The sequence below is a fragment of the Brassica oleracea genome, chromosome C3 (assembly GCF_000695525.1).
Source record: "Brassica oleracea var. oleracea cultivar TO1000 chromosome C3, BOL, whole genome shotgun sequence".
NCBI lineage: Eukaryota > Viridiplantae > Streptophyta > Magnoliopsida > Brassicales > Brassicaceae > Brassica > Brassica oleracea.
In genome coordinates, this window is record NC_027750.1 from 923,689 (window position 1) to 941,000 (window position 17,312).

Here is a 17,312-nt window from a genome sequence, read left to right on the forward strand (position 1 = left end):
GCGTTACATACAAGCCATGCTTGGGGGCAATCGCAAAGCTTTGGTAAGTATTTGAATTCTCCCCTATGGCCGTCTTGAGCTTCAGTGACAGAGAAAATTATAAGCTTGTGGAGAACATCGGGAACTAGCTACTCCGAAGGCGTCAAGAGAATTCCCGGCATCCGAGGCAACGAGGAGAACCTCACATTCTCGAGGGTCACGTTGATGGTTGAGAACGGAGACCGATATTGAAGAATTTCGAAAAACAAACTAGTGGAACGTGTCGGGTTTAGTGAGTGGGCGAAACTAGGTTTATAATAGATTGACTTTGATGCTTTTGTTCTAAACAAGCTTGTAACGGTATCTGATTCCCAATTTTTCGGGCAGATGTTTATTTCTAATACTTCGTTAAAAAAAAAAAAAAAACTATCCAAGAACAAAATAAAGGATGCATGACCTTGATGAAGGGGTACCTAAAAAAAAACAACGCCATTTAAATACATGGTGGATAATGCCATCTTCCAAACACATTTCAAAGTGTGAAACTTTACAACAAAAAAAACATTTCTACGTGCATGAGAATATCAAAGTAGATCAGTGTCTCCGCTTAGTATATGCTTTTACAACGAGTTTTCGGACATTTATGTTCCAATGTACATTAACATTAAGACCAACATTTCATGTTTCTGTCGAAGATTCCTTTGCCGTAAGTCGAAAAGATCATCTCTTTAAGGAGAGGATACTGAAGCAGAACAAACAGCAACGCCGGGAAACAAGCGAGAAGTATCGTCGGAGGAACTATCCATTTCTCGTCATAAAACATCGTAAACAGAGCTGAAGAGAACGCGACAAGCATCGCCGCGATGGAGACGAACAGTATCGAGAGCCCGGCGATCATCTTCGTCGGCAGAGACACCAAGAAATCGTCGAAGGAGTATCTCGCGGTGAGTATCCCGAGGAATATGAGAACAGAGGTGCACGAGGCGAAGCACGAGACCAAATCGGAGACGACGAACGTGACGAAATGCGGGTCTTTTAGATGAAAGGGGATACCTTTTTTATTGTCGTCAGTGCCGCCGGGAACGGTGAAGACCGCCGCGAACGTTACCGTGACGATGAGAGCCGCGACTAAGCTGCACGACATCGCCGTGTCTTTCATCCATTTCTCTGCTTCTTTGCGTAACGATTCGTGCTCCTTTGTGAATATCTCGCTCGGTGTCTGCTCTTCTGTGTTCACTCTCTCCTTCTCTATCTCCGGTGCGATCCTCTCAGCCTCCTGCGTCATCAAAGTCTTGATTTTTAGACATCTGTTGCTAAGAGAAACAGAGAAAAACAGAGCAAAACAGAGAGAAACAGAGAAAAACAGAGCAAACAGAGTGAAACAGAGCAAACAGAGCAAACAGAGTGAAACAGAGGAAAACAGAGTAAAACAGAGCAAACAGAGTGAAACAGAGGAAAACAGAGCAAAACAGAGCAAAACAGAGCAAACAGAGCAAAACAGAGCAAACAGAGTGAAACAGAGGAAAACAGAGAGAAACAGAGCAAACCTTGAACCATTGTAACTCGCGTTGCATCTGCAAAGTTGCGCCTACGACGTTAGAGAGCTTAGAAGGAGGGGAAGGATAACCGGCGAGATGAAGCACACCATTGCCGTAACAGTCCTTGTCAGCGAGCAACAGGTGTTTCCTGTCGTCAAGACCGTAGAGGAGACTAAACACTTTCTCTTGTCTGAACTCGACGGCCAAGAGAAACAGAGTACTGCTGGAGCTAGTTCTCGTGGACCATAGAAGCTCGGAGTTGTTCTTGATCATCTCCACAAGGAAATCAACGTTTCCAAATCTTACTGCGAAGAGTAAAGCCTCGTCCACCGTCTCAGAACGTTCTCTCAGTCCCATTTTTAGTGTTTCCTTTGATATTCCTAGTAGAAGCTTCTCCGCTTGTAGATGCATCACTTTCATTCGGTACACTTCGTCTATTCCTGAACCAATCTCTCAACTCAAATTATTCATATGTCATGTAATCTCTACCCAATAACATTATCTTCTAGGAAAAAAAAAAACCAAAGAAAAATGTCTAGCGGTTAAAACTTTTTAGATCAACTACTAAATATTTAAGAAATCATAGGTACATATTCGATTACCGTTGGAAATGATCAATTTTTTTAAAAAGAGTTAATTTAACATGGTTTGGACTTAGCCATAGAAGATTTACTAGCCTTTTTTTTTTTAACACTATTTATGAGCTTTTTTTCAAGAAAAAAAAAACACTATTTATGAGCCTTCACACATAGAACATCTTAATCATTCAAAATATATATATACTAGGTTAAAGACATGCGCCTTGCGCGGAATAAATATTATATAAATTAGTTTTACTATTGTTATGTATATAATTAAATTGAAAAAATATTATAAAATAATAAATATATATCAAATAATTAAAAATTCAGTAATTGTTATGTATATAATTAAATTGGTGCAAACACATAAATAAATTTTATTAATTCAAACAAACATTTTTTCTATTTTTTATTTTCTATTTTATATGATATAAAATTAAGTTTTAATGATATTAACATAGATATATAGTACATTTTTAATATTGATATCTGTTAAATAATATTTTATACTCATATTATTTTTTGATCATTTGTATTTTCTGTAACAAAAATTTTGAATCACCGATAACAATTTTTTTTGTGGGATGTTTAATAGTTGTAGTCATTTATAATTTTAAAAACATTATGAAAAGTTTTAAAACTAAATATTAAGTTGTCAATATTTGTTCAGATTTTTTATCAAACAAAAAATCAAAGCAACTTTCGAAATCAAAATACATATGTATTTTTATATGGTACATAATTTATTTTTAAAAATATTAATATTTATTAAATGAGACTTCTTATTATATAATTTTGTAATCATTTATATCTTGTTATAACAAAAAATTTAAACCATGAAAAATTCAATGTGAGATTTTTGACAACTTTAGTTATTTATATTCGTTTTTAAAATTTCAAAATATAACATATACAGAAAAATCTAAATTTTTACTATATTAATGTGGTTGTTTAATTTATTTTAATATGTTAAATTTTTTTAAAAATGATAGAAAATAGACTAATTTTTATCAAATTTTTATTATTCAAAATCATTAATTGTCATATATACTTTAGCCACATTTGGTAATTCCGTTATTTCTATTTAAGGAAACATTGAAGAACATTAATAATCAATTTATGATTAGTTTAATAAAAAGCTTATTATATATTTTGATGGACCTAACATATTTTTCTAAGGATTCTAAGAATTATTGTGGTGATGACATGTGGCTACAAAAAAAAGTTATAATGTTTCTCTTTTAATATATAGGGGATATAAATGATATATATATATATATATATATATATATATAGGGGATATATATATATATATATATGTTTGATGAGTAATACTTACCGGTCCATTTGGTGAGTAATTTGAGCAGTTTCCTCATCAGAGTATCTAAAGAAGCAATAAAAACGAATCTTTCTCACATTCTTCTAAGGAATATAGAGACTTTTATGATGTACATGGAAACTTACTATGTTGATCTTTGTCTGAACGGGTAGCCTCTGGAAGAGTCGGCAGCTTTACTTCTAACCCTAACAAGTGAGAAAAGTAAAAATCATTTTTCTTAACTTTTTTGGACCAAAAAGATTTGATCGTTGTTATCAAGAAGTCTTAGATTGGTACGAACAAGAGTAGATGAAGCGTTCCAACGGTCCGAGATAACAGCCACCAGGAAAAAGATCAGGCTTTGAAGCCAAAACAATGATGGGTATTGACTCTATTTGCGAATGTTTTGTAACGGCCAAGCGTTCAGACAAGCTGAACAGATCCAGTGCGATGTCTTATTGAACAAAGAAGAAGAAAAAAACAAGAAGATTCAAAAAGTTATCATCGAAACTGCGTAAAACATGTGTTGCTTGAGTTCCAAGAAACAACTGACCCAGCATTTTATAAAAGATGGCGTTGAGGAAGAGCAAGGAACCATGATACCCATCTTCATCAAGCAACACTTGAACAGGAGTTCTAATGTAAAGATAACGAGCCATCTCCATCTGCGTGTTCTCGACCGCAACCACAACAGGAATCTGACCATTGTTTCCAGGAATCTCTAGCAGCTTAGGGTTCTTGGCGATCAAGACTTCAGCAATCTCCATGTTTCCACTAACCGCAACGACGGTGAGAGGCGTGTGGTATGAAGCATTCTGGCTCATCTTGGGAATCATCTGTTCAGGTGTCATACGACGGAGAAGCTCTTTAACAATCTCAGGCTTCCCACACGCGCAAGCTTTCAACAAAGGTGTCTCGTAAAAGTTTATCCATTCGTCTACTGCGTCGGGACGACGGTTCAAGAAGTCCTTGACGACTTCTACACGACCTTGGCTTATTCCTTGGCTTAGTTGTATGTAGTCATAGTATAAATTTGTATTCCTCTCTACATCAACAACAAGATATACACACAAAATAAACATTTCTTTGCATGGCTTCAAGGATATATAGATCATCTAAAATATGCAATGTGATTACTGATTAACCTAGCCACACACGCTTTAACTTTGAGGTTCGAAGTTGAGACTTTGAATTAAGGACCTTTTCGTAACTGAGGAGCTGACCTATTGGCTAAAACTGTTAGATTACCAAGTTGAGATCTAATGGATATGAGGTCCACTCAATCTACAGAGAGTTAATTTTTAAAATGGTTTGGATTTCGTCCTAGGAGATGTACGGGTCTTTGAGCTCGAAACCTTAGACATTTTTCTAAAAAAGAAGAGAATTCTTACTCTGAAGCCGAGATGTGGAAAGGGCTGATTCGATGAATGGAGTCTGGATATTGAGACGATCATTTGGAGCTTCATCTTCAGGAGCTTTCTTTATAGGAGAGGAACTATCGCGTAAGCCAACTTGGGGAACCTTTGTGTTAGCGAACTTGAAAGGGCTCCTCCTAAATGTTTCCTTTAAACCAGCTGCGTCTAAGTAATTAGAACTCATTGCCATATTAAGTTTTCTTTGACAAACTCTAAACAAAGTATAAACAAATTAAAGAAAGCAAATGGTAATAGGGTATATATATATAAATGGGTTTAAGTATATGTCGTTGTCTGTACGTACATGCAAGGCATAACAGTAACATTCAATCTATGGTGTTTTTTTGTCCTATTCTTTGATTGATCTTACTTAAGAATATATCCTTTGCTTCGCTACTGATTATTTTATTTGGAAAGCTTTGCTTTTCTGGTTGAAAGACAAATAAAGGTTCTTCCTTATGAAATTATTATTTTGAAATATAACTCACGCGTACGTTTTCTGTTAATAAATATAATTAGTAACTACTTGGAAAGATTTCTTGCTTATAGAAAGAAAAATATACATCTAGACTTATTCTTGGGTTCACCCCTTTGAGTGAACCTTTAGGTTCACCCCTTTGAGTGAACCTTTAGGTTCACCCTAGGTTCACCAACTAATAGGATTGTGTTATTTCATATTCGATATTTTTTAAAAAGAAAAACAAAATATTGTCAAATTATATTATTTTTTAAAAATTAAAAGGTAAAAATAAATAAATAAAAAATAGTACTAATTACAAAAAAAAAAAAATTTTAACGTCGTCAGCAAAACATTAAACCCTAAATCATAATCTCTAAACCTTAAATCCTAAACCCTAAATCCTAGGGTAAACCCTAAACTTTAGGATAAATCTTAAACTCTAGGATAAATCTTAAACTCTAAATCAAAATCACTAAACACTAAAACACTCAAGGGTTTAGGGTTTAGAATTTAGGGTTTAGAGTTTTAGGGTTTAATGTTTTTATTTAGAGTTTATGATTTATCCAAGGGTTTAGGGTTTACCCTATGGTTTAGAGTTTACCCAAAGGTTTAGAGTTTACCCAAAAGGTTTAGGTTTACCCAAGGGTTTAGGGTTTAGGATTTAGGGTTTAGAGATTAAGATTTAGGGTTTAGTGTTTTGCCGACGACGTTAAAAAGTATTTTTTTTTAATTTTTTTTTCTGTAACTGCTATTTTTTTTTTACTTTTGTTTATTTTAAAAACATAATATAATTTGATAATATTTTGTTTCCTTTTTAAAAGATATCGAATTTGAAATAATGAAATCCTATTGGCTGGTGAACCTAGAGGTAGGGTGAACCCAAAAATAACTCTAAAAACAATAGCTCATAATAAACAAATGAAAAAGAGTCTAACGGCTAGGGACAAGTAAGGTTTGGAATATGATATTGCTTTCTAGCCCGTTGAGAGAGCAAGGAAGGATACTTGCTCACCACTAGATTTGACTGTTAACCGAGTGTTGACTATGTGTCGATCCTACATATAAGAAAGTTGCATGAGCAGGTTGAGTATCTTCAGGAGGTTCTAGCCAACATTTTGTATCGCGGTGGAAGAGTCTTTTGCCATACGTGGAAGAAATCATCTCCTTGAGAAGAGGATACTGAAACATCAAGAAGAGAATGCCAGGGAGGGCAGCAAGTGGCTTCATGGGGACTACAAGCGTTGGCTTTTGACGCATCGATGAGGAAAGCGCAGTGATGAATCCAACAAGCATCGATGCGATGGACAAGAATAGGATGGCTTGACCCAGTATCATCTTTCTAGGAAGTGATACAATGAAGTCATCAAAGGAGTATCTTGCGGTCAAAATGCTAAGGAATATGAGCACAGAGGTGCAAGAGGTGAAGAAGGCGAGAGTGTCTGAAAGGATAAACGCCGTGAAATGCATGTCTGTAAGAAGAAGAGGCTTGCCCAACGTCTCATCATAACCTCCAGGGACAGTGAATATGGCTTGAAAAGTGACAGTTGCAATGAGAGCAGCCACGAAGCTACAAGCAGTGGCTGTGTATTTCATCCATTCTTCTCCTTCTTTTCTTAGAGGCTCGTGAGACGCTTCGAATACTTGCCGTGGTGTCATCTTCTCGTTGTTTTTTTGCACCACTTCACGTTCTGATACCAAGCTCTTTACTTCCATATACCATCGAATCTCTCTTTGCATCTTTAGGGCAGATCCTGAAATCTTGGAGAGATGGTCTGGTCGAGGAGATAGATAAGCGACTATATGGAGGATGTTGTTGTTATCTTTGTCGAGAGATCTAAGTAGGGCGACCTTTCTATCATCTAAGCCATGTATGAGGCTAAAGATCTTATCCTTCCTGAATACAACGGCCAGCTGAAAGAGGTTTCGGCCAGAGACAGCTTCAGAGATCCAAAGAAGTTGAGGGTTACATTTAATTATCTCGATGAAAAATTCCATGTTCCCGTTCTCCACTGCTTCAAGTAGTGCTTCATAGATCGTCTCTCTCCAGCTCTTATCATTAACGGTGCCTCGTAGTCGTAGCTCTTTGGCAGATTTGCACATTAATCGTAGCAAAGTATCAGCTTTAAGATGTCTATCTTTAAGTTCATATATTTGCTTGAATCCTGTGACAAAGAAAAAACATAATTTATGTTATTTTTTATAGTTAAACATTTATGTATAGCTATGGTTCTGTGAATTCCACAATGGAAAATAATTAGAAAGGAAAAAAAAAACTAACATATGAAAAAACCTATAGGTCAACCTACTCATTGATATATATATATATATTATTTTGTTTCAAAAGTCCATGTGAATTATCATGATTCATAGCAGATAGATATTAGTCATGTGAATAGTACTGGTTAAGTACAGTATGTGTTTCTAGAAAAAGTAGTCTTGAGCCGAACCAAATAGTTTAATAAAAAAATCTCTACTAAGAGCACCATTAACGCAGTAACTTAGAGGGGTGTTTAGTGATTTTGAGATTTAAAAAAAAAAAAAATAGACAAAAGATGGAAGCGTCGGTGCTTAATTAAGCTGTCCAAGGGTGGGTACCTAATCACTTTTACAACTTAAAATTATTAAAAAAAAGAATAAGCACCCCTAATTGAATATTTGGGTTAATGGTGCTCTAACAACATGCATGTATAATTAATAATTAACTTCATATAGAAATTAAAACGAGAAATTCTTGGGTTCACCCTAGGGGGTGAACCTAGGTTGAGCATTTGATATTTGATATCTTTTTAAAAAAGAAATAAAATTAAATATCCAAATTATATTATATTTTTAAAATAAAAAATAAAAAAACATAAAAATAGTTATAAAAAATTAATTAATTAATATTGTTAAGTCTTCAGAAAAATACTAAACCCTATACCCTAAATACTAAATACTAAACCCTAAACCCTAAACGTTAAACCTTAAACTTTGGATAAATTCTAAACTGTTGAAAAATCTTAAACCCTAAATCATACATTAAAAACTAAATTTTAATAACACTAAACCCTAAATCCTAATCACTAAATCCTAAACACTTGGGTAAACTCTGAACCCTTGGATAAATCATAAATTCTAGGGTTTAATTTTAAATATTTTTTATTTAGATTTTATGATTTATCCAAGGGTTCAGAGTTTATCCAAGGGTTTAGAGTTTAGTGATTAGGGTTTATGGTTTAATTTTATTAAGATTTAGTTTTTAATGTATGATTTAGTGTTTAAAATTTTCCAATGGTTTGGAGTTTAGGATTTAGGGTATAGGATTTCGTGTTTTGCTAACGGTTTAACAATATTTATTTATTTATTTTTTGTAACTATTTTTATGTATTTTTATTATTTTATTTTAAAAAATATCTTATTTTGAAATTCAATTTTGTTTCTTTTTTAAAAGATATCAAATATCAAATACTCAAACACTATTGGTTGGTGAATCTAGAGGTTCACCCTCGCAAGAATTTCTCAATTAAAACAATCGACCAGTATAATATATGTGTATGTGAGTGTTTGTTTGTGTGAACTCCATTGTAGCAGAGATATCAAGCAACTTGGATAAAAATTAAAACAAGTTCCATTTACGTACCAAACCATTTCGGAAGACCTTTTACTGTCATCCAAAATATACCTGGTGAATAGAACACAGATAAACTTCAGTAAGTATGTATATATATTAATTAAAATTAATCATTTTGGGATAAAGAATCCAAAAATTGGATGTGTGCATGGCGTACGTTGGTATGGGTTTGGTTTTGGAGTCTCAGAGTCCGTTGGAAAATTCAAGTCTATACCTATACCTATATATGAACAATCAAGTTTAGCTAACAAGATTTCAATGAAGAAAGAGAGAGATGAATTGTGAAGGTAGATACATACAATTGTAGACGAGGTGTTGCCAAAGTCCAAGATCGTAGTGGCTACGAAACAAGTCAGGTTTCAAAGCTAACAACCTAAGTGGAGATGACCTATGACTGGAGTGTTTAGTCGCTGCCAGGTACGGTAGTTTCTTTGACAAGACTGGATCTGACCGGACATTTTCGAAGAACTCCAACACAATGTCTAACAGTCCATGAAACCAAATTTTTATGTCAATTTAAACAGTATAGAAACTAGGAAGCTGTATTTATTTTAGGGTTTCCGAAAATTTTGAATTGAACAGCTCGAAAATGAAACGTTTGCATATGTTGAGTATATTATAAAAGCAACTATGAGCGGCCTCAGTTAGATACCAGATACTAAAGACTTACCGAGAAATCCATGCAAAATGGCGTCAAGAAGGAGACAAGTAGCCCAATATCCGTCTTCATGCATCAAAACATTAAGAGGTGTCCGATCAAAAAGATAGCCACTACAAGAAAACAGCGGTATTCTGACGGACATTCCGACGGAAAATGAAATCCTCGGAATATACCGAGGAATTTCCGAGGAAATTCTTGCAATTGATGCCCGCACAACCGGTACAGCTAGCTCACAGCGAGCTGGTCGCTTCTCCATAACCAGCCGAGGATTGTTTTCATCACACTTCTTAACAGTCATTAAATCGCCATTACCAGCAGCAATATCGAGCGCTAACCTCTCCGGCGTAAGGTGAGGCCGCGTCGTCATTTCTTGCAATTGTTGCTTGACGATCTCCAATTGAGAACAAGTACATGCCTTTTGCAATGGTGAATCGAATACGTCGATCCACGCACTAGTTGTTGCATCTTGCCGCCGGACGTTCAAGATGCCTTGCAAAACTTCGAGGCTTAATGATTGTGATTGTGAACATTCACAATTTTCACCTACAATTACAAACCGCACGTGAATAAGAATTAAAATGATTAATCAGTTTAAGAAGATAACAAGCTAGCGAAGAAAATCACATCCATATAAATATACTTAGATGCGAAAACATATTGTTTTATACACATGCAAACGGAACCTAACATTTAAAACAAGTTACAAGAACTACAACATGCAGACTGTTAACGAAACATGCGCGATACCAAAAAAAAACATGCACTATGTGTTTATTATAATACAAAGAGTCGCTACAAGTGCTTAATTAGTAACGAGATAATGAAAATAAAACCAGTTTTACTGAAAAAAAATAGTGAGCTATTTAAAGAACCTGGCATTTGTCCTGAAAAACTAGCTGCGGCTTGTCCTGACGAACTAGCTCCCGCTTGTCCTGAAGAACTAGCTGCCCCTTGTCCTGAAGAACCTAGCATTTCTTCTGATTCTGGTAGGAAATAGGGAGTTGTTTCGTCAATTTCTTCTCAAATCAACTCTTTCAAAGTTTGATGAAAAAACTTGGCACAATAAGAATCTTATTTATAGGGGTTTAATGCGCAATTACTCTCACGTCATTACATTCTTTCTAATAATATTTTGACAGTGTTTTTTTGTTGCCGTAAAAGGAACTTATTAGTATGATTATATGATTATTTTTGTTCGTCTGACTTTTTGGTTTTTTTCCTCTATTTTCTCACTAAACATTTATAAACAGTATTACAAACATATATAAAACAATGTAACTAAATTAAAAGATCATGCTGGACATTTTCAATTCCTTTGATATATTTGGTTTGTCAAATTCCTTTGACATTTTCACATATTTTTTTTCGTCGACGTTCCCAGGGGCAGAGCCAGAGGTCATTTAGTAATAGAGGGGTCAGGCTGACCCTTTTAAATTATGAAAAATATATTATGTGTGCTTAAGAATATCATAATTCTGTACTGTAATATAAATAACTTTTGGCCCCGGTGCATATTAAAGTTCAAACATGAGACATAAAATATTGGGGAAAACGGCTAATTCATGCCCAAACTAGGGGTTGATGAGAAAGTACATATCTCAACTTTTACTACATGTCAAAACATACCTTCACTAATCAAAAATTTAAAATTCATGCCTGAACTAAGGGTCGATAGAAAAATACATACCTCAACTCTTATTGCATGCCAAAACATACTTTAACTAATCAAAATTTTGAAATTTATGCCTAGTCTTTAGAAGTCCCATTCAATACTATTATTTGCGAAATAATTTTTTTGCAACGGAACTCTCACGTTAAAAATTAGAGTGGCTAAAGTTTATGTTATCCTTAATGAATTTTTATATATATTCTATTATATAATAAAACAAATTTTATTTGCAACGGAGTTCTCACGTTAAAAGTCTATATTATCCTTAATGAATTTTTATATATATTCTATTATATAATAAAACAAATTTTATATTAAAAAACTTATATATTTTTTAAAAAATAATTATGATGATTCTTATATATTGTGTTGTTATCTTAAATAATAGTTTACTATTATAAAAGTAAAAAAATTAAGAGAAGTGATTTTTTGCAATATTATATTTTTTAAAAAAATATAGGATAATTCTTATATATTGTGTTGTTATCTTGAAATAATATTTTACTATTATGAAAGTTAAATTTTAAGATAAAAATAATATCTAAGTAAATATTAATGAAGCAATATATTTGTATAAGGATATTTTCTAAGAAGTGATTTTAAGAAATATTTGTATAAGTAAATATTATAAGTAAATAATATTTAGTAAATATTATTTACTAATATTTACATCAAGATAACAACACAATATATAAGAATTATCTTATTTTTTTAAAAAAATATAATATTGTGAAAAATCACTTCTTTTAATTTTTTTTACTTATATAATAGTAAAATATTATTTCAAGATAACAACACAATATATAAGAATTATCTTATTTTTTTAAAAAAATATAATATTGTGAAAAATCACTTCTTTTAATTTTTTTTACTTATATAATAGTAAAATATTATTTTAAGATAACAACATAATATATAAGAATCATCATAATTATTTTAAAAAAAATATAAGATTTTTTAACATAAAATTCATTCTATTATATAATAGAATATATATATATATATATATTCATTAAGGGTAACATAGACTTTATCCACTCTAATTTATAACGTGAGAGCTACGTTGCGAAAAATTACTTCGCAAATAATAATATAGATTCGGATTAGGGTTGACTTCTAAAGACAAAGAATAAATTTCAAATTTTTGATTAGTTAAGGTATGTTTTGGCATGCAATAAGAGTTGAGGTATATAATTTTTTATCGACCCCTAGTTCAGACATGAATTTCAAATTTTTGATTAGTGAAGGTATGTTTTGACATGCAGTAAAAGTTGGAGTATGTATTTTTTCAACGATCCCTAGTTCGGGCATCAATAAGCCGTTTTCCCCATAAATATTGTTCAGATACATAAAACAATACAAGCTCAAAGACCTTTTTGAATAAGGGCTAAACCCCAATACTGGGAAGTTGAGTTTCTTTTGAATTAAAAAAAAAAACTATCATATCCTTTATAGTTAAGAAAAAAATAGGAAAAATATATATATATCTCCGCAACTGACGTTCCGTTTATGTATTACGTTCTTGTGGAGAAGCGATCCCATCAGTGCTTTTCTATTAAGTTTCTGAAAATCAAATAAATTTGTTGAGATACTTAAATTTCTTTTTATATTATTATTGAATCAGTCATAAAGAAACTAGAATTAGTCACCAGAACAGTTAAAAGTATTAAGCGAAGTTTCTATTAATTTTATTTAATGTCATCTTTGGAGACCAAAAAAGAAAAGAATCAGTCCCAAATTATTTTCATTTCGAAAACTATTTAGTTATTTATGCTGGACTATTACAGAATAAATCTAATGAGTTAGCAGGTGGTGGAGTGCATTTTTCACCTTCAATTTATCAATTAAACATGATATACTTAAAAAAACAGTTGTTAGCATCAGCGAATAATGCTGACAAGGAGCACACACACCATAAAGATTTGCAATTTTTAAAAAATCATGTTGAAAGATTCTGAAATAAGTTTGTTGTCTAAAGCTTTTGAAAAAGAACCTGAAGTCGGAAAAAAAAACTTATATGAGTTATGATGCTGCTACTTGAGATTGCGACGGTAAAAAAATCTAGAGGCGTACTAGTTCTCGGTATTATTTTCTTAAAAAATAGTCAATTATTTCTTTTTAACAAAAAATAACTCTTGTAATTGATTATATATTACATTATAGAAAATAAAAAAACTGATGTATTCAAATAAAAAATAATTAATATATTATTTTGAATATTAAAACAGTTAGTGAGTTCAAATAATAATAAAATTTTAGTTAATGTATTGTTATGAAAAAAAATCTTTTACTAATTTATGTTTATTGAGCTTGCAAACATTTGGATTTTGTTTTCAATTTTTAAGGTAAATGATTCAAATAGCACAATATAAAATTATATAAAACAGCTCACAAATCTTTTTCAAAAATAGTATTAATTTTTTCGACAATACTAAATTACTTTGAACTTTAAACCCTTATCTTAACCCGGCTTTCTACTAAATCCTAAATCTTAATAACCCAATATAAAATAATTTTTTAAACTTTTAATTAATGTTATTTTGAAATTTTCCTTCTTATATGTTATTTTTGGAAATAAAAAGTGTTTAAGTACTATTGGGTATTCTCTTTTTCTATGAAATTTCATTGGAATTTATGTTAAAAAAATTTTAATAGTATATATGAAAGTTTAAGGACCTGTTCAATAAATCTCTATATTATTTCAGAGATACTCCTATTATTACTCTGATCCTAGGGGTCATTTAGGTGCCGTTATCGGAAGATCCAGCCTTACTCGGTCCGGTCCAGTCCAGCCCTGAAACAGAACTTTTCAAAATCCGGAAGGAAAGGCACTTTCAAGTTCTTTCCAAATTTGAAAAAAATGAGTCTCTTATTATTTTCAAAAGGACCCAAAAATCAAGTGTCAAGAACCCCATTTATTTATTTTTAGCCACAATGGTTCAGTTTTAGTATCAGGAATTTCTACATCATCTTCCAAACAGATGACTTGAAAGTTTCGAAGCACAGATACGACTGCGTGAAGAAGGATAGAGAGCAATTTATGTTTTTGAACAAACAGAGTTCATTTAGTAGCTGTCGATGTCAGTTTCAGGCCTTCTCAGGAAGTAACGCAGACAGTTCACCAGCTCCTGCAGGAGAAGTTGATTCTTAACCTCTCTTTTTTTTTAAATGTTTCAAGTAGAAAGTAACAGAAACAAAAAAAAACTCACCTGTGACAAAGTACGGTTTAGTGCTTGCCCTTGGTAGCTTACATGAAATTTGTCTTTCGCAACCAGTCCCTGGGACAATGGACAAGTTATTATTATAAGGATGTAGAAAGGGAATTACACTGTAGGTACATGTGGAGATTGTATTAAAGAATTTTTAGTACCTCTGTGTCTATCTCTGCGGATTCCACGTCAATGTTGATATCAGCCATCACTTTTATCATCTCTACAACCAGACCTGGCCTGTCCGCTGTCTCTATGCAAAGCAGGCTAGAGAAAACAGCAAACCGGCGAGGGTTATGCAAACTATTCTGTAAGGCACAAAAATGTGACTATGAGCTGTCATTTCTACTTATATATATATATACCTCCTCTTTGGTCCGTCTTCCTTCACATGTATGTGAGTCGCGATATCAACATCAACCTGTCACCAAATGAATCCAAAACAGAGTAAAGCTGGCTTTTTAAAACAGCTGCAGACTTATTCAAAAGCTCGATTTAGCCGGAAGACATGGGGAACAGAAGTACAGTCCAACAAGCATAGTATAGTAAACCTTACCTTCTTTTCTGGAGCCTTTATTCCAAAGGTCTCACCCATTGCAAGTTGTTCGCTACATTCCTACAAAACAAACACAGGCAATGTTATAAGATTATCCAAAGCTGAATGCAAGCTTTTTTGAATGTGAATGTGATCAAGGTAAAGAGATAAAGAAAGCATAAGCAGACCGGATGGTATTTTAAGAGATTGTTGATGATTGTTAACCGAATTTGCTCCAACAAGTCAGGATCTTCCACTTTCCGACCAGTGTCTCTGTTATTAAAAAAAAAAAACAAATCGAAAATCAATTCAGGCATCTGTGACAGCTGACAATCCAGGTAGCTGAAGATGATACTTGCAGACATTATCAAAATTTTCGGAATAGGAAAGTACTTGATCAGATTCACTAATTCCATGCTAATTATCAATTTTTGAAAGAACTATTCAGATAAATATATAGTAAATGTCAATCATGGGATTCATATGAAAGATCTCTACACCAGCACAAGATGAACATAAATTTCCACGGTTGATCATAAACAAGGTGGACATTAACAAAATTGTACATGCTATTGAAGAAGTTAGAGTCTAATAAGTGATTAGAAAAACATCTAAAGCAAAGAGAGAGAGCAGGAAAGAAGGACTTTCTTACAGTTTTGTTATAGAGAACCTTGTCTGTTTAACGGAACCTTTAGTTGTGACAGTTCCTTTTATTACATCCAATCCCAAATCTTTCAGCGCCCTCATCTGCCAAAAACACAACAATGATTCTCATAAGCCGAAAACAAGGCAAATTTCCACAATATCAGAAGACAGGCAGAGATAATCTAATAGTCGAAATACTACAAATCTAGCTTCGAGTTGATCAACAACAGCTAAAGCCTTGTGCTAAAACAAGCTTAATGGGCAGAATCAATCACTAACAGTGTCAATGAGAGCCCCAAGACGATCTCCGAAACTGAGCTGGACAATAGTGGCTTCAGGGTCAGCATCCTGGTCTATCAAAACCATTGGCATTGGAACAAAGTCCTCATCGTCTTCTGATTTCTGCGATCAAAATTATCCAGCAAATGTCATCTCAACAACATAAACACTCATACGCAGACCGTTATCCCTATTAAACATCAGAAAATCAGATCACATTCATCAAAAATTATACACATGAACACATAACCTTATACATGCAAGTCCATGGTAGTCAAATCAATTAGATCCAAAAACAAAAAAAAGGCTGAAACAAGATACTGACCGGATAAGACGGAGTGGAAGAGGCATCAGTGCTGTTAATCGAGGCATATACACGGTTTCTCATACTGCATACCAAATCAAACAAGGACGTAGAGATATTATTAGCAGATCTCAGATCAATCATACGAACTAATGATACCACAAACACACACAAGAATCTGCGATTAGTTGTTTCTCGATTCTCTTGAGCTCAAGATTCATAACGACGAATCTAGATAATAGTAGTTCCATCTACCGAATCGGAATCGATCGCATGCTGAGTAAATGTTTCACTAGATTCGAACTTAGAGTAGCTTAATATAAAGAACCTAACAAAAGTTCGCTAACGAGCAACAATGACTGTAAATCTCCAGCGAAGAAAAACGCAGCGGCTAACCTCAACGTCAATAGAGGCATTACACCTTCGACGAACTTGCGGCGATCACCGAACAAAGCAGACGATAGATCTGGAGGTGGAATCTGAGCGGGAAAGCGAGCTTGCCGGCTGATCGGGCGAGAATGAGTAGGAGAGAAGATAGTATTCGAGAGCGCCATTGAAGTTGTTGAAACAGACTTCTTCTTTCTCCTCCCAAGTCAGAAGAGCCAACACTAAACGGCGAGAATAATTGGCGTTTTGTGATAACAAAAGATGCTGGAGTGCTGAATCTGCTGATGTGTGACGTCGCTTTTTTAGTTGGTCCACCTGTAGTGTAGTAGTACCATCGCATCATTAATTTATTTTTTTTTCTTGTATGTTTCTACGAATAATTGATTGAAAACTATGCAAATTGCATATAATAGTGTGAGAGTGAGTCGAATTTAGACGCATTGATTTGGTTGCTGACGTTCCTAATTTATACCAAATTAGGCCTTGGCATTTTAACCTGGATCCGAAGATCCGAACCGGAACCGACCTAAAAATATCCGATCCGGAACCGGACCAAAAATTTACAAGTACCTTTTGAGTCTAAATTTTTTTTACCCGAAAGAACCGGAACCGAAAAGAACCGACCCGAATAGACCCGACCCGATAAGAACCGATTTGTATCCGACTTAAAAATATGTATATCTAAAACTATGATGTTTTTGTGTTCTATTTTATATATATTA

General features: G+C 33.5%; 3 protein-coding genes across 3 annotated transcripts; all 3 read right to left on the reverse strand.

Moving 5' to 3' along the window:
* Positions 1-414: 414 nt before the first annotated feature.
* On the reverse strand, positions 415-5,036 carry LOC106332114. Its single transcript, XM_013770582.1, has 7 exons — positions 4,808-5,036; positions 3,970-4,461; positions 3,718-3,870; positions 3,563-3,622; positions 3,438-3,482; positions 1,527-1,957; positions 415-1,255 (listed from the first exon to the last, which is right to left on the reverse strand). The coding sequence occupies exons 1-7, from the start codon at positions 5,019-5,021 to the stop codon at positions 644-646; spliced, it is 2,007 nt and encodes a 668-aa protein (XP_013626036.1). The 5' UTR covers positions 5,022-5,036; the 3' UTR covers positions 415-643.
* A 1,269-nt stretch (positions 5,037-6,305) lies between these two features.
* LOC106329605 lies at positions 6,306-10,534 on the reverse strand. The gene is made up of 7 exons (XM_013768295.1): positions 10,435-10,534; positions 9,736-10,105; positions 9,572-9,672; positions 9,201-9,383; positions 9,059-9,121; positions 8,911-8,952; positions 6,306-7,453 (listed from the first exon to the last, which is right to left on the reverse strand). The coding sequence occupies exons 1-7, from the start codon at positions 10,532-10,534 to the stop codon at positions 6,306-6,308; spliced, it is 2,007 nt and encodes a 668-aa protein (XP_013623749.1).
* Positions 10,535-14,126: 3,592 nt separating this feature from the next.
* Positions 14,127-16,877, reverse strand: LOC106328984 (ACT domain-containing protein ACR12). Its single transcript, XM_013767541.1, has 10 exons — positions 16,600-16,877; positions 16,225-16,288; positions 15,900-16,022; positions 15,628-15,722; positions 15,164-15,248; positions 14,997-15,056; positions 14,806-14,861; positions 14,602-14,707; positions 14,441-14,509; positions 14,127-14,359 (listed from the first exon to the last, which is right to left on the reverse strand). The coding sequence occupies exons 1-10, from the start codon at positions 16,755-16,757 to the stop codon at positions 14,297-14,299; spliced, it is 879 nt and encodes a 292-aa protein (XP_013622995.1). The 5' UTR covers positions 16,758-16,877; the 3' UTR covers positions 14,127-14,296.
* Positions 16,878-17,312: the final 435 nt, after the last annotated feature.